The 22,091-nt window shown below is 41.0% G+C and overlaps 1 protein-coding gene across 1 annotated transcript; it reads right to left on the bottom strand.

Moving 5' to 3' along the window:
- Positions 1 to 7,879: 7,879 nt before the first annotated feature.
- Positions 7,880 to 20,316, bottom strand: LOC129846406 (pulmonary surfactant-associated protein D-like). Its single transcript, XM_055914336.1, has 6 exons — positions 20,210 to 20,316; positions 11,182 to 11,401; positions 10,701 to 10,736; positions 9,020 to 9,124; positions 8,895 to 8,942; positions 7,880 to 8,420 (listed from the first exon to the last, which is right to left on the bottom strand). The coding sequence occupies exons 2-6, from the start codon at positions 11,396 to 11,398 to the stop codon at positions 8,041 to 8,043; spliced, it is 786 nt and encodes a 261-aa protein (XP_055770311.1). The 5' UTR covers positions 11,399 to 11,401; positions 20,210 to 20,316; the 3' UTR covers positions 7,880 to 8,040.
- Between the last annotated feature and the right edge of the window lie 1,775 nt (positions 20,317 to 22,091).

The following is a 22,091-nucleotide window of genomic DNA, read 5'->3' as shown; positions in this document are numbered from 1 at the left end:
TAGGCAGTCTCTCTACAGTCACCAAATCAAATGTTATTGGTCACATACACATGGTTAGCAGATGTTAATGCGAGTGTAGCGAAATGCTTGTGCTTCTAGTTCTGACCGTGCAGTAATATCTAACAAGTAATCTAACAATTTCACAACAACTACCTTATACACACAAGTGTAAAGGAATGAATAAGAATATGTACATAAAAGTATATGGATGAGCGATGGCCGAACGGCATAGGCAAGATGCAGTAGATGGTACAGTGTACAGTATATACATATGAGATGAGTAATGTAGGGTATGTAAACATTATATAAAGTGGCATTGTTTAAAGTGACTAGTGATACATTTATTACATCCAATGTTTAATTATTAAAGTGGCTAGAGATTTGAGTCAGTATGTTGGCAGCAGTCACTCAACGTTAGTGGTGGCTGTTTAACAGTCTGATGACCTTGAGATAGAAGCTGTTTTTCAGTCTCTCAGTCCCTGCTTTGATGCACCTGTACTGACCTCACCTTCTGGATGATAGAGGGGTGAGCGGGCAGTGGCTCGGGTGGTTGTTGTCCTTGATGATCTTTAGGGCCTTCCTGTGACATCGGGTGGTGTAGGTTTCCTGGAGGGCAGGTCGTTTGCCCCCGGTGATGCGTTGTGCAGACCTCACTACCCTCTGGAGAGCCTTACGGTTGTGGGCGGAGCAGTTGCCGTACCAGGCGGTGATACAGCCCGACAGGATGCTCTCGATTGTGCAAAAGTGTGTGTTTTCGGGCCTGTTGGTTCGTTAGCTCATGTGGATCCCCCTGACCACGTAGGAAAACATTTAATCCAATGAGATCCTTGAGATCCCAGTCAGACTGCGGTCAGGCCACAGAATCACCTCCCAACACACTGGCAGGAACGTTGACCTAGTTGTGTAGTTCTCGGTGCTAAAAACAGGTGTTCTTGGACACTCCGCTAAGAGTTGAATGGATCTCTTTTAAGCACCGTGTTTATCCATCTCCCTGACCCAGCCACGGACCCACCAGTCATCTCCTAACAGAAACACACTGGCAGGAAAGCAGCAGGCCACAGGGTATATGAATTCCATCTTCCTCTGGGTGGACTGTATCAACACCAGGGTGACACGTGAAGTCTATTACGGACCCTGATCTTGTGACAGATAATAGTTAGTTCTAATAGTGTAGCATGCACACACACACACTCACAGATGTTGATGTTGGCCTGCACCAAAGATGAACCATAGATGAACCTATGATTGTCCTGTTGTATATAATACAACGGATATGACCTAGTTCATTGTGCAGAAGGTTGTGAGTTCTCATCCCAGGTCAGGAAGACAGGGAGGAACTAGTATCACTGGTTGTAACATCCCGTTCCTCTATATCGTTTGCACTCATCCTGACCCTTAGAGAGAGAGAGAGAGGTAGAGAGACAGCGAGAGGTAGAGAGACAGCGAGAGGTAGAGAGAGAGACAGAGAGAGAGACAGAGAGAGAGGTGGAAAGTGAGCTGAGCTGCACTTCCTAACCTCCTGCCCAATGTATGACCATATTAGAGAGACATATTTCCCTCAGATTACACAGATCCACAAAGAATTCGAAAACAAATCCAATTTTGATAAACTCCCATATCTACTGGGTGAAATTCCACAGTGTGCCATCACAGCAGCAAGATTTGTAACCTGTTGCCACCAGAAAAGGGCAACCAGTGAAGAACAAACACCATTGTAAATACAACCCATATTTATGTTTATTTATTTTAACTTATGTGCTTTAACCATTTGTACATTGTTACAACACTGCATATATATAATATGACATTTGTAATGTCTTTATTGTTTTGAAACTTCTGTATGTGTAATGTTTACTGTTCATTTTTATTGTTTATTTGACTTTTGTATATTATCTACCTCACTTGCTTTGGCAATGTTAACACATGTTTCCCATGCCAATAAAGCCCCTTGAATTGAATTGAATTGAATTGAGAGAGAGCCAGAGAGAGAGAGAGAGACACAGAGAGACACAGAGAGAGAGAGAGAGAGAGAGAGAGAGAGAGAGAGAGAGAGAGAGAGACACAGAGAGACACAGAGAGACACAGAGAGAGAGAGACACAGAGAGACACAGAGAGACACAGAGAGAGAGAGACACAGAGAGACACAGAGAGACACAGAGAGAGAGAGACACAGAGAGACACAGAGAGACACAGAGAGAGAGAGAGAGAGACAGAGAGAGAGACAGAGAGAGACAGAGAGAGACAGAGAGGGAGAGAATGGTGCATCTGGGAACAGAGTAGGACAGATGTAGCAGAACAGTACCTCCTCCTCTCCTGAGCCAGAGGAGACGTATTGTTATCTGTTATGCATTCCAGATAGAACCCTAGACTATTTCCTCACCCTTGTGAGTGTGTTTCAAAACATGTGTTCCACTAAAGTAATAAATTAACAGTCTCCCACTCATGACAAGACTTGGGTTTGACTAAAAACAAAACTTCAAGTTAGAATTTTTTACAAATATATAATTTAACAACCTCTACATCTCCCTCTCTCCCTACAGTCTATCTCTCTCCCTACAGTCTCTCTCTCTCTCCTTAGTCTCTCTCTCTCACTCTCTCTCTCTCCCTCTCTCCCTACAGTATCTCTCTCTCTCCTTAGTCTCTCTCTCTCTCTCTCTCCTTAGTCTCTCTCTCCCTAGTCTCTCTCTCTCCCTCTCTCCCTACAGTCTCTCTCTCTCTCCTTAGTCTCTGTCTCACTCTCTCTTTCTCTCTCTAGTCTCTCTCTTTCTCTCTCTCTCTCCCTAGTCTCTCTCTCTCTCTCTCTTCCTACAGTCTCACAGTCTCTCTCTCTCCTTACAGTCTCTCTCTCTACTAAAAAAACTGCTAAATTCATGAAAAATAGAGAGGTGGCATGATATTTTTATTTGCGGTGTTGGGGGATTGGACGGAATACAACTTAATTGAAACCAGGGCTTCTACCTTGCGTTATGCGGTGGTGGGGGATGGGACGGAGTACAACCTAATTGAAACTGCTTGTTTCTTGCTTGAGTGTGTCTGTGTCTGTGTTTGTGTTTATTTGTTATTTTTCCAAGATAAAGTTACCCTTTCTAAACAATTACCTGTCTTTTCATTACACTCACTGTACAGCTAGACTCCAGCCCTATTAAAGCCCTATTAAAGCCCAGCTCTTGCACGTCTTTATTTCAAGTCTATTGCTCTCAATAACCACACGTGCAGCATTTGATTAGAACTTCCTCAATAGTAAACATATGTACAGTATGTACACACCCATACAGTCCTTACACCACTACAGCCCCTACAGCACCTCTCTCTCTGTCTCTAGGTCTGTAATGTAGGGTCAGTATGTACACCCCCCTACAGCCCTACACCTCTACAGCCCCTAGAGCCCTACAACTCCTACACCCCCTACAGCCCTACACCCCCTACAGCCCTACAACTCCTACACCCCCTACAGCACCTACACCACCTACAACTCTACAACCCTACAGCACCTACACCCCCTAGAGCCCTACAACTCCTACACCCCCTACACCCCTACAGCCCCTACAGCCCTACAGCCCCTACAGCCCTACAACTCCTACACCCCCTACACCCCTACAGCCCCTACAGCCCTACAACTCCTACACCCCCTACACCCCTACAGCCCCTAGAGCCCTACAACTCCTACACCCCCTACAGCCTACAGCCCTACAACTCCTACACCCCCTACACCCCCTACAGCCCTACAACTCCTACAGCCTACAGCCCCTACAACTCCTACACCCCCTACACCCCTACAGCCCCTAGAGCCCTACAACTCCTACACCCCCTACAGCCTACAGCCCCTACAGCCCTACAACTCCTACACCCCCTACATCCCTACAGCCCCTACAGCCCTACAACTCCTACAGCCTACAGCCCCTAGAGCCCTACAACTCCTACACCCCCTACAGCCTACAGCCCTACAACTCCTACAACCCCTACAGCCTACAGCCCTACAGCCCATACAGCCCTACAACTCCTACACCCCCTACAGCCTACAGCCCCTACAGCCCTACAACCCCTACACCCCCTACAGCCTACAGCCCCTACAGCCCTACAGCCCCTACAGCCCTACAACTCCTACACCCCCTAGAGCCCTACAGCCCCTAGAGCCCTACAACTCCTACACCCCCTACAGCCTACAGCCCCTACAACTCCTACACCCCCTACAGCCTACACCCCCTACACCCCTACAGCCCCCAGAGCCCTACAGCCCTACAGCCCCTACACCCCTACACCCCTACAGCCCCTACACCCCTACAGCCCTACAGCCCCTACAGCCCCCAGCTGTATAGTAAGTGTACACACACACGCACGCACACACGCACACACCACCTCTCTCTCTGTCTCTAGGTCTGTAATGTAGGGTCAATGAGCCAGGTTTGTTTTTAACGAGAGAGCTCAGTCAGGGTTGGAAACGAACACAGGCTGCATCCCAAATGGAGCCCTATTCCCTATACAGTGCATTACGTTTGACCAGAGACCTATGGGCCCTGAACATAAGTAGTGCACTACATAGGGAATAGGGTACCATTTTGAGAAGCACCGACAGTGTCAATGTCGGATATGATGTGAGTTCTTAATCTGGACAAAATCCCCCATTATATCCTCAATGGAGGGAGAGAACGGTCTGTGATGGTCATCATTGGACGTGGGAATACACAGACTGACTAAGACATGGTCTCTGATGGTCATCACCGGACGTGAGAAATATTTCACTTTTATTTAACATGTTTTTGGAGAGAAGGACTAACTCTCCCATTATTGGAGAGAAGGACTAACTCTCCCATTATTGGAGAGAAGGACTAACTCTCCCATTATTGGAGAGAAGAACTAACTCTCCCATTATAACCTTATTGGAGAGAAGAACTAACTCTCCCATTATTGGAGAGAAGGACTAACTCTCCCATTATTGGAGAGAAGAACTAACTCTCCCATTATTGGAGAGAAGAACTAACTCTCCCATTATTGGAGAGAAGAACTAACTCTCCCATTATAACCTTATTGGAGAGAAGAACTAACTCTCCTATTATTGAAGAGAAGGACTAACTCTCCCATTATAACCTTATTAGAGAGAAGAACTAACTCTCCCATTATTGGAGAGAAGGACTAACTCTCCCATTATAACATTATTGGAGAGAAGGACTAACTCTCCCATTATTGAAGAGAAGGACTAACTCTCCCATTATTGGAGAGAAGAACTAACTCTCCCATTATAACCTTATTAGAGAGAAGAACTAACTCTCCTATTAATGGAGAGAAGGACTAACTCTCCCATTATTAGAGAGAATAACTAACTCTCCCATTATAACCTTATTGGAGAGAAGGACTAACTCTCCCATTATTGGAGAGAAGAACTAACTCTCCCATTATAACCGTATTAGAGAGAAGAACTAACTCTCCTATTAATGGAGAGAAGGACTAACTCTCCCATTATTAGAGAGAAGGACTAACTCTCCCATTATTGAAGAGAAGAACTAACTCTCCCATTATAACCTTATTAGAGAGATGAACTAACTCTCCCATTATCGGACAGAAGAACTAACTCTCCCATTATACCCTTATTGGAGAGAAGGACTAACTCTCCCATTATTAAAGAGAAACCCTACTTCTCCCATTATTGGAGAGAAGAACTAACTCTCCCATTATTGGAGAGAAGGACTAACTCTCCCATTATTGAAGAGAAGGACTAACTCTCCCATTATTGGAGAGAAGGACTAAATCTCCTATTATTGGAGAGAAGGACTAAATCTCCTATTATTGGAGAGAAGGACTAAATCTCCTATTATTGGAGAGAAGGACTAACTCTCCCATTATTGGAGAGATGGACTAACTCTCCCATTATTGGAGAGAGGTACTAACTCTCCCACTATAACATTATTGGAGAGAAGGACTAACTCTCCCATTATAACATTATTGGAGAGAAGGACTAACTCTCCCATTTTAACCTTATTGGAGAGAAGAACTAACTCTCCTATTATTGAAGAGAAGGACTAACTCTCCCATTATAACCTTATAAGAGAGAAGAACTAACTCTCCTATTATTGGAGAGAACTAACTCTCCCATTATAACATTATTGGAGAGAAGAACTAACTCTCCCATTATTGAAGAGAAGAACTAACTCCCCCATTATTAGAGAGAATAACTAACTCTCCCATTATAACCTTATTGGAGAGAAGGACTAACTCTCCCATTATTGGAGAGAAGAACTAACTCTCCCATTATAACCGTATTAGAGAGAAGAACTAACTCTCCTATTAATGGAGAGAAGGACTAACTCTCCCATTATTAGAGAGAATAACTAATTCTCCCATTATAACCTTATTGGAGAGAAGGACTAACTCTCCCATTATTGAAGAGAAGGACTAACTCTCCCATTATTAGAGAGAAGGACTAACTCTCCCATTATTGAAGAGAAGGACTAACTCTCCCATTATAACCTTATTAGAGAGATGAACTAACTCTCCCATTATCGGACAGAAGAACTAACTCTCCCATTATAACCTTATTGGAGAGAAGGACTAACTCTCCCATTATTGAAGAGAAACCCTACTTCTCCCATTATTGGAGAGAAGAACTAACTCTCCCATTATTGGAGAGAAGGACTAACTCTCCCATTATTGAAGAGAAGGACTAACTCTCCCATTATTGAAGAGAAGGACTAACTCTCCCATTATAACCTTATTAGAGAGATGAACTAACTCTCCCATTATCGGACAGAAGAACTAACTCTCCCATTATAACCTTATTGGAGAGAAGGACTAACTCTCCCATTATTGAAGAGAAGGACTAACTCTCCCATTATAACCTTATTAGAGAGTAGAAGTAACTCTCCCATTATCGGACAGAAGAACTAACTCTCTCATTATAACCTTATTAGAGAGAAGAACTAACTCTCTCATTATCGGACAGAAGAACTAACTCTCCCATTATAACATTATCCTGCCAGCCCAGGGTTGGACACATAGACCACAGTGGAGCACCAGGATTGGATACAGTATAATATCTGAGTCCCAAATGGCACCCTATTCCCTACAAAGTGCACTACTTTTGACAAGAGCCCACAAGTCATAGGGTCCCATTTTGTTAAATTGCCTTATAGCCCAGCGAAACACCAATGTTGGATATCTAGTGCACAGTGGAGTAACAGGGTTGGATATTTAGAACACAGTGGAGAACCAGAGTTGAATATTTAGAACTCAGTGGAGTAACAGGGTTGGATATTTAGAACACAGTGGAGAACCAGGGTTGGATATTAGATATATATGTACCATTGGCAGACCTTGTTTGCCATTGTCAGATTTTTATATGCTCAAAAATAATGTAATTTTGGTTTTGTATGCGGTCATATGATACGTGGGACTGAAAAACTTAGGTGAGTACACGGGGTGTTATATCTCAGCAGAGGGTCTGTCTTTCTGGTCAACATCACTGATACAGGTCCATCTTCACCCTCTGGTGGTACGGATAACTTGTCATTATGTCTCCAGAGAAAGCTATAAAACCAGCACTAAGGAGGGTCTGTCTATCTGGTCAACATCACTGATACAGGTCCCCCTTCACCCTCTGGTGGTACGGATAACTTGTCATTACAGAGAAACCTATAAAACCAGCAATAAGGAAGGTCTCCCTCACAGACAACATCTTCCTTTGGTGTTGAGATGCATTGCTTTTACTAGGGGGGTTCCAGGTCTATGTCAGCCTGTTCATAAAAGTTGAACTTAAGATTTTGTTGTTTGGAAATATATAGTTGCTATTCCTCTGTCATCAAACTGGAGGTGAAAAGTAGCTATGTGCTGATCAGTAGCCAATCTGTTCAGAGAGAAGGAGCATGAAGGAGACAGACAAGCGCCAAAGTAAATGTGTTTGTTGCTTTATTCCACAAGTTTCCCTTTTCTATTCTACCCCTCATGTGAATAAAGAAAGAATGAAAGGTGCAGAACAACTGGAAATACACACAGGAAAAAACCTAGAGATTTCAAGGTCAAACTCAGAAACAGCATTTCATAGAGGTGTCCCTATATCTCACACACGATATAGGCATTGAAGGAGCACTCATATGTCACCCGCCATGCACCTGACTCTGTCAACATTGTACAGCTTCTACCCCCATTGGGCACTTTTGGTTCCCCATCTGCCCATTTGGAAAAGGTGAGGGGATGGCCTTTCAAATCCACCTGAAACTTCCCCTCTTTACTGTTGTCAACATTGAGCCATGCGTTCTTCAGAGCCCCTTCAAAGACCTGAGTGAGAGCAGTGTTTTCCTCCTCGTTCTTCGGCAAAGCCAACACCAAGCCCCTCTTGGTACAGAACCGAACAGCATCGTCAAAAGAACCCGCTCTCTTGTGTGACACAAAGTACTTCTTGTCAACTCTTCTGGTGAAGTCATAGTTTACGGCTGAAGAGAAACCAGGTATTAATTAATTAGTGTAACACTAAAAGTGGAAACAAAAGTTGCCTTTTTATATTTCACAAATGCCAGCACATGACTAAATTCACACCTAATTTTCCCAAATTACGAATACTGCATAATTTATGTTGAACGGATACTTAGTAAGGTACAACATAATCTACAGATAAAGTAACTTCATTTGAGCCAGTTTCACACAGCAGGAAAATAATCCTGCAGCAACACGAACCATGAATTGTTATTTGGATTATAATTATTATTTGTAGGGATTGTTACATGTTTTGTTCGGGTAAATCAAGTGACATTTTTACGTGGAAATGAAAACTTTAAAACCCTTTTTAAACCTTGAATACACTACAAGTTTGCATTTCCTGCTGTGCAGGAAGTGATCAAATTAAGATACAGAATCTGTAATGTTGCATACAAGTACATAACATTCTGATCTGAAATTCACTTCCTTACCCAGCTCCAGTTTGATCAAGCTGTCTTGCAGGGGTTCCAGGTCTAAGTCTGTGAAAACAGAAGGTGTGACTAGAGAGAACCAAATAATAAATACAGAACCAGGAAGAGATCAATCAGCTGAATACCAGTAGCTCCTGCAGGGCCCGGGGGTCCAGGCGGACCAGGAGGTCCAGGGACATTACGTCCATCTATAGCAGGAAGTTCATAAGATCCAGGAAGTCCAGGGAGACCTATGGAGAGATAGTAGAGACGTGGATGTACTTATGGTTCATGACAATATGTGTTTTAAAGGATTTCCCAAATGTCCTAGATGGAGGAAAATCTATCCTGACAGACTTTATGGACAATTGAGGCAAATATGTTCAGCATGAGGAAACACACCTACATACAAATTAGAAAAAAAAGTGATCAATCTATACTTGAGTTATCTGACCATGTAAAGGATTTTTTTTCATTATCTAAGAATAACAACAGGATTCACAGCTCTGAAAATAACTCACTATACCCCAGCCCCTTTTAATAGGATTCACAGCTCTGCTAATAACTCACTATACCCCAGCCCCTTTTAATAGGATTCACAGCTCTGATAATAACTCACTATACCCCAGCACCTTTTAATAGGATTCACAGCTCTGCTAATAACTCACTATACCACAGCCCCTTTTAATAGGATTCACAGCTCTGATAATAACCTACCCTACCCCAGCACCTTTTAATAGGATTCACAGCTCTGATAATAACCTACTATACCACAGCCCCTTTTAATAGGATTCACAGCTCTGCTAATTACTCACTATACCACAGCCCCTTTTAATAGGATTCACAGCTCTGCTAATAACTCACTATACCCCAGCCGCTTTTAATAGGATTCACAGCTCTGCTAATAACTCACTATACCCCAGCCCCTTTTAATAGGATTCACAGCTCTGCTAATAACTCACTATACCCCAGCCCCTTTTAATAGGATTCACAGCTCTGATAATAACTCACTATACCACAGCCCCTTTTAATAGGATTCACAGCTCTGATAATAACTCACTATACCCCAGCCCCTTTTAATAGGATTCACAGCTCTGATAATAACTCACTATACCCCAGCACATTTTAATAGGATTCACAGCTCTGCTAATAACTCACTATACCACAGCCCCTTTTAATAGGATTCACAGCTCTGATAATAACCTACCCTACCCCAGCACCTTTTAATAGGATTCACAGCTCTGCTAATAACTCACTATACCCCAGCACATTTTAATAGGATTCACAGCTCTGCTAATAACTCACTATACCCCAGCACCTTTTAATAGGATTCACAGCTCTGCTAATAACTCACTATACCCCAGCCCCTTTTAATAGGATTCACAGCTCTGCTAATAACTCACTATACCACAGCCCCTTTTAATAGGATTCACAGCTCTGATAATAACCTACTATACCCCAGCACCTTTTAATAGGATTCACAGCTCTGCTAATAACTCACTATACCCCAGCACCTTTTAATAGGATTCACAGCTCTGCTAATAACTCACTATACCCCAGCCCCTTTTAATAGGATTCACAGCTCTGGTACAGACAAATGATATACTGACAAAATATTTTGGCAACTGGTACAGACAAAGCCTCTTTCTGTGAATTGGTGTGGTGATCTAATTGAGGTCATTCACAGTTCTTTGTCTTCCAAATCCACACACAGTGGGAAAGCAGCACCACGGCTGTGGTCCATAATGTTTTCAAGGGTGTTGTGACCCCCTTACATGTTTATGATGTAAATAATGAAGTGAGAACAGTTAATATGTCAGAATCTACCTCTCTTTCCAGGTGGACCAGGAAGTCCAGGCATGCCTATGGAGAGACAACAGGGATAGGGCTCATCACCATACCGTACACACCAACGACTGCTTCAATTAGCCTGTAAAGTGCCCTGCAGTCTGATCTGGCTTAAAGTGACACTTTATTACAAAATCAACAGTCTTATGTTGTTGTTTTTTTATGTTGTTTTTTTTAATCAAAGGCTAACAGCAGGAAATATACCGGATTGGGCTTTCACATTATACCCCAGCCCCAGCTTTGTTTGGCAACTGGTACAGACAAAGCCTTTTTTTGTAGGAGTAGGAGGGTTTATCTAACTGGGGGACTTCAGAGTTTTCTGTCCCCTCATCATCACTCCATCATCAGGTACGCAAATGAATGTGCATGCTTAAAGTGACAGTTTACTCCAAAATCAACAGTCTTCTATTTTGGGTTATGATAGGGTAAGGCAGTTGTACTAAGCTTACGACTCATTTACCTCCAGAAGGCCCAGGACGGCCATCAGTCCCAGAAGGCCCAGGAGGGCCAACAGTCCCAGGAGGGCCACTAGTCCCAGAAGGGCCAGGAGGGCCAGCAGGCCCACGAGGGCCAGGATACCCTATAGGACCCTGGCATTCACACTTCTCCGTCTGGCCTGGCAGAACCAGCAGGGAGAGAACACAGAGCCCCAAAGTCAGAGGTCTGCTCATCGCCATAACCTAAAACAGCAGGGAGAAGACAGAGACCAAAGGGACAGTAAATCACTGGTGTCATACAAATAGAAGCACAGGAAACATCTGCTTATAAAGTACACAATAGGAACATTTACTGGCAATGGGTTTGACAAGAATACAAGCTGTTGAAAAGTAGCATACAGAATATGTGAATGTGTCATTTCAACAGCTTGACTCTGCCACTTTGTTGCCAGCTGAGGGATGGAACGGAAATGTAACCTCTCTCAAATGAGATAGATGGAACTATTGATGCAAGGACTGACAGGAGATCAACATGCTGCTTTAAACAGAAGCTATTGGTGTGTTTACAACGACTCAAATGGAACAGCAACAGAAACAGGGAGGTAATAGGAACATAGATTGATGACAGGGTAACACAGTTAGAATCCGCTCATAACAGTGAGGTAATAGGAACATAGAGGTATGACAGGGTAACACAGTTAGAATCAGCTCATAACAGTGAGGTAATAGGAACATAGATTGATGACATGGTAACACAGTTAGAATCAGCTCATAACAGTGGGGTAATAGGAACATAGATGTATGACAGGGTAACACAGTTAGAATCAGCTCATAACAGGGAGGTAATAGGAACATAGATTGATGACAGGGTAACACAGTTAGAATCAGCTCATAACAGTGAGGTTATAGGAACATAGATTGATGACAGGGTAACACAGTTAGAATCAGCTCATAACAGTGAGGTAATAGGAACATAGATTGATGACATGGTAACACAGTTAGAATCAGCTCATAACAGTGAGGTAATAGGAACATAGATTGATGACAGGGTAACACAGTTAGAATCAGCTCATAACAGTGAGGTAATAGGAACATAGATTGATGACAGGGTAACACAGTTAGAATCAGCTCATAACAGGGAGGTAATAGGAACATAGATTGATGACGGGTAACACAGTTAGAATCAGCTCATAACAGGGAGGTAATAGGAACATAGATTGATGACGGGTAACACAGTTAGAATCAGTTCATAACAGTGAGGTAATAGGAACATAGATTGATGACAGGGTAACACAGTTAGAATCAGTTCATAACAGTGAGGTAATAGGAACATAGATGTATGACAGGGTAACACAGTTAGAATCAGCTCATAACAGTGAGGTAATAGGAACATAGATTGATGACAGGGTAACACAGTTAGAATCAGCTCATAACAGTGAGGTAATAGGAACATAGATGTATGACAGGGTAACACAGTTAGAATCAGCTCATAACAGTGAGGTAATAGGAACATAGATTGATGACAGGGTAACACAGTTAGAATCAGCTCATAACAGTGAGGTAATAGGAACATAGATTGATGACAGGGTAACACAGTTAGAATCAGCTCATAACAGGGAGGTAATAGGAACATAGATTGATGACGGGTAACACAGTTAGAATCAGCTCATAACAGGGAGGTAATAGGAACATAGATTGATGACGGGTAACACAGTTAGAATCAGTTCATAACAGTGAGGTAATAGGAACATAGATTGATGACAGGGTAACACAGTTAGAATCAGTTCATAACAGTGAGGTAATAGGAACATAGATGTATGACAGGGTAACACAGTTAGAATCAGCTCATAACAGTGAGGTAATAGGAACATAGATTGATGACAGGGTAACACAGTTAGAATCAGCTCATAACAGTGAGGTAATAGGAACATAGATGTATGACAGGGTAACACAGTTAGAATCAGCTCATAACAGTGAGGTAATAGGAACATAGATTGATGACAGGGTAACACAGTTAGAATCAGCTCATAACAGAGAGGTAATAGGAACATAGATTGATGACAGGGTAACACAGTTAGAATCAGCTCATAACAGTGAGGTAATAGGAACATAGATTGATGACAGGGTAACACAGTTAGAATCAGCTCATAACAGTGAGGTAATAGGAACATAGATTGATGACAGGGTAACACAGTTAGAATCAGCTCATAACAGTGAGGTAATAGGAACATAGATTGATGACATGGTAACACCGTTAGAATCAGCTCATAACAGTGAGGTAATAGGAACATAGATTGATGACAGGGTAACACAGTTAGAATCAGCTCATAACAGTGAGGTAATAGGAACATAGATTGATGACAGGGTAACACAGTTAGAATCAGTTCATAACAGTGAGGTAATAGGAACATAGATTGATGACAGGGTAACACAGTTAGAATCAGCTCATAACAGTGAGGTAATAGGAACATAGATTGATGACAGGGTAACACAGTTAGAATCAGCTCATAACAGTGAGGTAATAGGAACATAGATTGATGACATGGTAACACAGTTAGAATCAGCTCATAACAGTGAGGTAATAGGAACATAGATTGATGACAGGGTAACACAGTTAGAATGAGCTCATAACAGTGAGGTAATAGGAACATAGATTGATGACAGGGTAACACAGTTAGAATCAGCTGATAACAGTGAGGTAATAGGAACATAGATTGATGACAGTGTAACACAGTTAGAATCAGCTCATAACAGTGAGGTAATAGGAACATAGATGTATGACAGGGTAACACAGTTAGAATCAGCTGATAACAGTGAGGTAATAGGAACATAGATTGATGACAGGGTAACACAGTTAGAATCAGCTCATAACAGTGAGGTAATAGGAACATAGATTGATGACAGGGTAACACAGTTAGAATCAGCTGATAACAGTGAGGTAATAGGAACATAGATTGATGACAGAGTAACACAGTTAGAATCAGCTCATAACAGTGAGGTAATAGGAACATAGATGTATGACAGGGTAACACAGTTAGAATCAGCTCATAACAGTGAGGTAATAGGAACATAGATTGATGACAGGGTAACACAGTTAGAATCAGCTGATAACAGTGAGGTAATAGGAACATAGATTGATGACAGGGTAACACAGTTAGAATCAGCTCATAGCAGTGAGGTAATAGGAACATAGATGTATGACAGGGTAACACAGTTAGAATCAGCTGATAACAGTGAGGTAATAGGAACATAGATTGATGACATGGTAACACAGTTAGAATCAGCTCATAACAGTGAGGTAATAGGAACATAGATTGATGACAGGGTAACACAGTTAGAATCAGCTCATAACAGTGAGGTAATAGGAACATAGATTGATGACAGGGTAACACAGTTAGAATCAGCTCATAACAGTGAGGTAATAGGAACATAGATTGATGACAGGGTAACACAGTTAGAATCAGCTCATAACAGTGAGGTAATAGGAACATAGATTGATGACAGGGTTACACAGTTAGAATCAGTTCATAACAGTGAGGTAATAGGAACATAGATTGATGACATGGTAACACCGTTAGAATCAGCTCATAACAGTGAGGTAATAGGAACATAGATTGATGACAGGGTAACACAGTTAGAATCAGCTCATAACAGTGAGGTAATAGGAACATAGATTGATGACAGGGTAACACAGTTAGAATCAGTTCATAACAGTGAGGTAATAGGAACATAGATTGATGACAGGGTAACACAGTTAGAATCAGCTCATAACAGTGAGGTAATAGGAACATAGATTGATGACAGGGTAACACAGTTAGAATCAGCTCATAACAGTGAGGTAATAGGAACATAGATTGATGACATGGTAACACAGTTAGAATCAGCTCATAACAGTGAGGTAATAGGAACATAGATTGATGACAGGGTAACACAGTTAGAATCAGCTCATAACAGTGAGGTAATAGGAACATAGATTGATGACAGGGTAACACAGTTAGAATCAGCTGATAACAGTGAGGTAATAGGAACATAGATTGATGACAGTGTAACACAGTTAGAATCAGCTCATAACAGTGAGGTAATAGGAACATAGATGTATGACAGGGTAACACAGTTAGAATCAGCTGATAACAGTGAGGTAATAGGAACATAGATTGATGACAGGGTAACACAGTTAGAATCAGCTCATAACAGTGAGGTAATAGGAACATAGATTGATGACAGGGTAACACAGTTAGAATCAGTTCATAACAGTGAGGTAATAGGAACATAGATTGATGACATGGTAACACCGTTAGAATCAGCTCATAACAGTGAGGTAATAGATTGATGGATTGATGACAGGGTAACACAGTTAGAATCAGCTCATAACAGTGAGGTAATAGGAACATAGATTGATGACAGGGTAACACAGTTAGAATCAGCTCATAACAGTGAGGTAATAGGAACATGGATTGATGACAGGGTAACACAGTTAGAATCAGCTCATAACAGTGAGGTAATAGGAACATAGATTGATGACAGGGTAACACAGTTAGAATCAGCTCATAACAGTGAGGTAATAGGAACATAGATTGATGACAGGGTAACACAGTTAGAATCAGCTCATAACAGTGAGGTAATAGGAACATAGATTGATGACATGGTAACACAGTTAGAATCAGCTCATAACAGTGAGGTAATAGGAACATAGATTGATGACAGGGTAACACAGTTAGAATCAGCTCATAACAGTGAGGTAATAGGAACATAGATTGATGACATGGTAACACAGTTAGAATCAGCTCATAACAGTGAGGTAATAGGAACATAGATTGATGACAGGGTAACACAGTTAGAATCAGTTCATAACAGTGAGGTAATAGGAACATAGATTGATGACAGGGTAACACAGTTAGAAGCAGCTCATAACAGTGAGGTAATAGGAACATAGATTGATGACATGGTAACACAGTTAGAATCAGCTCATAACAGTGAGGTAATAGGAACATAGATTGATGACAGGGTTACACAGTTAGAATCAGTTCATAACAGTGAGGTAATAGGAACATAGATTGATGACATGGTAACACCGTTAGAATCAGCTCATAACAGTGAGGTAATAGGAACATAGATTGATGACAGGGTAACACAGTTAGAATCAGCTCATAACAGTGAGGTAATAGGAACATAGATTGATGACAGGGTAACACAGTTAGAATCAGTTCATAACAGTGAGGTAATAGGAACATAGATTGATGACAGGGTAACACAGTTAGAATCAGCTCATAACAGTGAGGTAATAGGAACATAGATTGATGACAGGGTAACACAGTTAGAATCAGCTCATAACAGTGAGGTAATAGGAACATAGATTGATGACATGGTAACACAGTTAGAATCAGCTCATAACAGTGAGGTAATAGGAACATAGATTGATGACAGGGTAACACAGTTAGAATCAGCTCATAACAGTGAGGTAATAGGAACATAGATTGATGACAGGGTAACACAGTTAGAATCAGCTGATAACAGTGAGGTAATAGGAACATAGATTGATGACAGTGTAACACAGTTAGAATCAGCTCATAACAGTGAGGTAATAGGAACATAGATGTATGACAGGGTAACACAGTTAGAATCAGCTGATAACAGTGAGGTAATAGGAACATAGATTGATGACAGGGTAACACAGTTAGAATCAGCTCATAACAGTGAGGTAATAGGAACATAGATTGATGACAGGGTAACACAGTTAGAATCAGTTCATAACAGTGAGGTAATAGGAACATAGATTGATGACATGGTAACACCGTTAGAATCAGCTCATAACAGTGAGGTAATAGATTGATGGATTGATGACAGGGTAACACAGTTAGAATCAGCTCATAACAGTGAGGTAATAGGAACATAGATTGATGACAGGGTAACACAGTTAGAATCAGCTCATAACAGTGAGGTAATAGGAACATGGATTGATGACAGGGTAACACAGTTAGAATCAGCTCATAACAGTGAGGTAATAGGAACATAGATTGATGACAGGGTAACACAGTTAGAATCAGCTCATAACAGTGAGGTAATAGGAACATAGATTGATGACAGGGTAACACAGTTAGAATCAGCTCATAACAGTGAGGTAATAGGAACATAGATTGATGACATGGTAACACAGTTAGAATCAGCTCATAACAGTGAGGTAATAGGAACATAGATTGATGACAGGGTAACACAGTTAGAATCAGCTCATAACAGTGAGGTAATAGGAACATAGATTGATGACATGGTAACACAGTTAGAATCAGCTCATAACAGTGAGGTAATAGGAACATAGATTGATGACAGGGTAACACAGTTAGAATCAGTTCATAACAGTGAGGTAATAGGAACATAGATTGATGACAGGGTAACACAGTTAGAATCAGCTCATAACAGTGAGGTAATAGGAACATAGATTGATGACAGGGTAACACAGTTAGAATCAGCTCATAACAGTGAGGTAATAGGAACATAGATGTATGACAGGGTAACACAGTTAGAATCAGCTGATAACAGTGAGGTAATAGGAACATAGATTGATGACAGAGTAACACAGTTAGAATCAGCTCATAACAGTGAGGTAATAGGAACATAGATGTATGACAGGGTAACACAGTTAGAATCAGCTCATAACAGTGAGGTAATAGGAACATAGATTGATGACAGGGTAACACAGTTAGAATCAGCTGATAACAGTGAGGTAATAGGAACATAGATTGATGACAGGGTAACACAGTTAGAATCAGTTCATAACAGTGAGGTAATAGGAACATAGATGTATGACAGGGTAACACAGTTAGAATCAGCTGATAACAGTGAGGTAATAGGAACATAGATTGATGACATGGTAACACAGTTAGAATCAGCTCATAACAGTGAGGTAATAGGAACATAGATTGATGACAGGGTAACACAGTTAGAATCAGCTCATAACAGTGAGGTAATAGGAACATAGATTGATGACAGGGTAACACAGTTAGAATCAGCTCATAACAGTGAGGTAATAGGAACATAGATTGATGACAGGGTAACACAGTTAGAATCAGCTCATAACAGTGAGGTAATAGGAACATAGATTGATGACAGGGTAACACAGTTAGAATCAGCTCATAACAGTGAGGTAATAGGAACATAGATTTACAGGGTAACACAGTTAGAATCAGCTCATAACAGTGAGGTAATAGGAACATAGATTTACAGGGTAACACAGTTAGAATCAGCTCATAACAGTGAGGTAATAGGAACATAGATTGATGACAGGGTAACACAGTTAGAATCAGCTCATAACAGTGAGGTAATAGGAACATAGATTGATGACAGGGTAACACAGTTAGAATCAGCTCATAACAGTGAGGTAATAGGAACATAGATTGATGACGGTAACACAGTTAGAATCAGCTGATAACAGTGAGGTAATAGGAACATAGATTGATGACAGGGTAACACAGTTAGAATCAGCTGATAACAGTGAGGTAATAGGAACATAGATTGATGACAGGGTAACACAGTTAGAATCAGCTCATAACAGTGAGGTAATAGGAACATAGATTGATGACAGGGTAACACAGTTAGAATCAGCTCATAACAGTGAGGTAATAGGTACATAGATTGATGACGGTAACACAGTTAGAATCAGCTGATAACAGTGAGGTAATAGGAACATAGATTGATGACAGGGTAACACAGTTAGAATCAGCTGATAACAGTGAGGTAATAGGAACATAGATTGATGACAGGGTAACACAGTTAGAATCAGCTCATAACAGTGAGGTAATAGGAACATAGATTGATGACAGGGTAACACAGTTAGAATCAGCTGATAACAGTGAGGTAATAGGAACATAGATTGATGACAGTGTAACACAGTTAGAATCAGCTCATAACAGTGAGGTAATAGGAACATAGATTGATGACAGGGTAACACAGTTAGAATCAGTTCATAACAGTGAGGTAATAGGAACATAGATGTATGACAGGGTAACACAGTTAGAATCAGCTGATAACAGTGAGGTAATAGGAACATAGATTGATGACATGGTAACACAGTTAGAATCAGCTCATAACAGTGAGGTAATAGGAACATAGATTGATGACAGGGTAACACAGTTAGAATCAGCTCATAACAGTGAGGTAATAGGAACATAGATTGATGACAAGGGTAACACAGTTAGAATCAGCTCATAACAGTGAGGTAATAGGAACATAGATTGATGACAGGGTAACACAGTTAGAATCAGCTCATAACAGTGAGGTAATAGGAACATAGATTGATGACAGGGTAACACAGTTAGAATCAGCTCATAACAGTGAGGTAATAGGAACATAGATTTACAGGGTAACACAGTTAGAATCAGCTCATAACAGTGAGGTAATAGGAACATAGATTTACAGGGTAACACAGTTAGAATCAGCTCATAACAGTGAGGTAATAGGAACATAGATTGATGACAGGGTAACACAGTTAGAATCAGCTCATAACAGTGAGGTAATAGGAACATAGATTGATGACAGGGTAACACAGTTAGAATCAGCTCATAACAGTGAGGTAATAGGAACATAGATTGATGACGGTAACACAGTTAGAATCAGCTGATAACAGTGAGGTAATAGGAACATAGATTGATGACAGGGTAACACAGTTAGAATCAGCTGATAACAGTGAGGTAATAGGAACATAGATTGATGACAGGGTAACACAGTTAGAATCAGCTCATAACAGTGAGGTAATAGGAACATAGATTGATGACAGGGTAACACAGTTAGAATCAGCTCATAACAGTGAGGTAATAGGAACATAGATTGATGACGGTAACACAGTTAGAATCAGCTGATAACAGTGAGGTAATAGGAACATAGATTGATGACAGGGTAACACAGTTAGAATCAGCTGATAACACATTGATCAGCTATATTCTTCAATAATCGATGGTTGTAATGATTGAAATGGCCGTTGAACATCCGTACAGCTACATATTGTGCCTTTAAATAGCAGCAATATAATTAAGACAAAAACTAAACAAGTGGGTACCGTACCTCTTAAGTTGATGTGCTGAGAATGGATGTGATGCTTCTGTCCTGCTTTGCAACAGAATGCTAGAGACATGGGTTTGTGCAGCAACTTATAAAGACATTGGTAAACAACACGTCACTTTGGAGGATTCATTATTATCGGGAAGTACTTGTGAAGTACATTTGAAGTTTACTGGAAAAGAGACAAACTTGGAATGTAATACCCAGAGTACCCTATCAATGTTCACAGTCATTGCAAAATACTGATGCACGTGGAATCATCTAGCAAGAACACAAACAAATCTCTGACATCCATTGCGCAAATTCCACTTTTGTTCCATTCCACTTCTGGTGAGTTTGAGTAAGGAAGACTTGAAGTCCAAGGCAAAAAAAACAACACAAAAACCAAATACACAATTATATCATCCGAATGACTTTGTATTTTTTATAGTTCCATAGCTGTAGCAATGTTGTTTTTTTCCCGGCACACATTTGGCTGATTCAACTCAGAAGAAGCATTATATTCATACATTATATTATATATTCATACATTATATTATATATTCATACATTATATTATATATTCATACATTATAGTATATATTCATACATTATATTATATATTCATACATTATAGTATATATTCAAGCATAGAAAATATTTTTGTAGTAAGTATTTATTCAGTTTGCCTTCATTGGTTTTTCCTTTACCCCATTTGACAGTAGCACCACCAGGTGTATCAACCTTCCTAATAGAACCTATTAAACACACCTCCAGCCTACACATCTACTGTTGTGTTATCACATAAGGAAATACTTCAACCTAAATAAATATAGAATTAATTTATTGTGTTTAGGCAGGTCTTAAGAAACATAAGGACATGATTTATTTATTTTTCTTCAAAGAACAGATTTGCATATTCATGAGTTTAATGTATGTTACTGTATAGGCTGAGGCAAGGATTCAATCCACAGACAGCTGCTGACAATGTGCATTTTAATGTAATGCTATCACGTTAGGCTCTAGTCCAGTGGTATCACATTAGGCCCTAGTCCAGTGTTATCACGTCAGGCCCTAGTCCAGTGTTATCACGTTATGCTCTAGTCCAGTGTTATCACGTTAGGCTCTAGTCCAGTGTTATCACGTTAGGCCCAAGTCCAGTCTTATCACGTTAGACCCTGGTCCTGTGTTATCACGTTAGGCCCTAGTCCAGTGTTATCACGTTAGGCCCAGGTCCAGTGTTATCACGTTAGGCCCTGGTCCAGTGTTATCACGTTAGGCTCTAGTCCAGTGTTATCACATTAGGCCCTAGTCCAGTGTTATCACGTTAGGCCCTAGTCCAGTGTTATCACGTTAGGCTCTGGTCCAGTGTTATCACATTAGGCCCTAGTCCAGTGTTATCACGTTAGGCTCTGGTCCAGTGTTATCACGTTAGACCATAGTCCAGTATTATCACGTTAGACCCTAGTCCAGTGTTATCACGTTAGGCCCTAGTCCTGTGTTATCAAGTTATGCTCTAGTCCAGTGTTATCACGTTAGGCCCAAGTCCAGTGTTATCATGTTAGGCCCTAGTCCAGTGTTATCACGTTAGGCCCAGGTCCAATGTTATCACGTTAGGCCCAAGTCCAGTATTATCACGTTAGGCCCTAGTCCAGTGTTATCACGTTAGGCTCTAGTCCAGTGTTATCACATTAGGCTCTAGTCCAGTGTTATCACGTTATGCTCTAGTCCTGTGTTATCACGTTAGGCCCTAGTCCAGTGTTATCACGTTAGGCTCTAGTCCTGTGTTATCACGTTAGGCCCTAGTCCAGTGTTACCACGTTAGACCCTAGTCCAGTGTTATCACGTTAGGCCCTAGTCCAGTGTTATCACGTTAGGCCCTAGTCCAGTGTTATCACATTAGACC

This window comes from Salvelinus fontinalis, unplaced genomic scaffold (genome assembly GCF_029448725.1).
Source record: "Salvelinus fontinalis isolate EN_2023a unplaced genomic scaffold, ASM2944872v1 scaffold_0526, whole genome shotgun sequence".
Lineage (NCBI taxonomy): Eukaryota > Metazoa > Chordata > Actinopteri > Salmoniformes > Salmonidae > Salvelinus > Salvelinus fontinalis.
The sequence above is the reverse complement of the archived record's forward strand: the minus strand, read 5'-3'. Positions and strand labels throughout refer to the sequence as shown.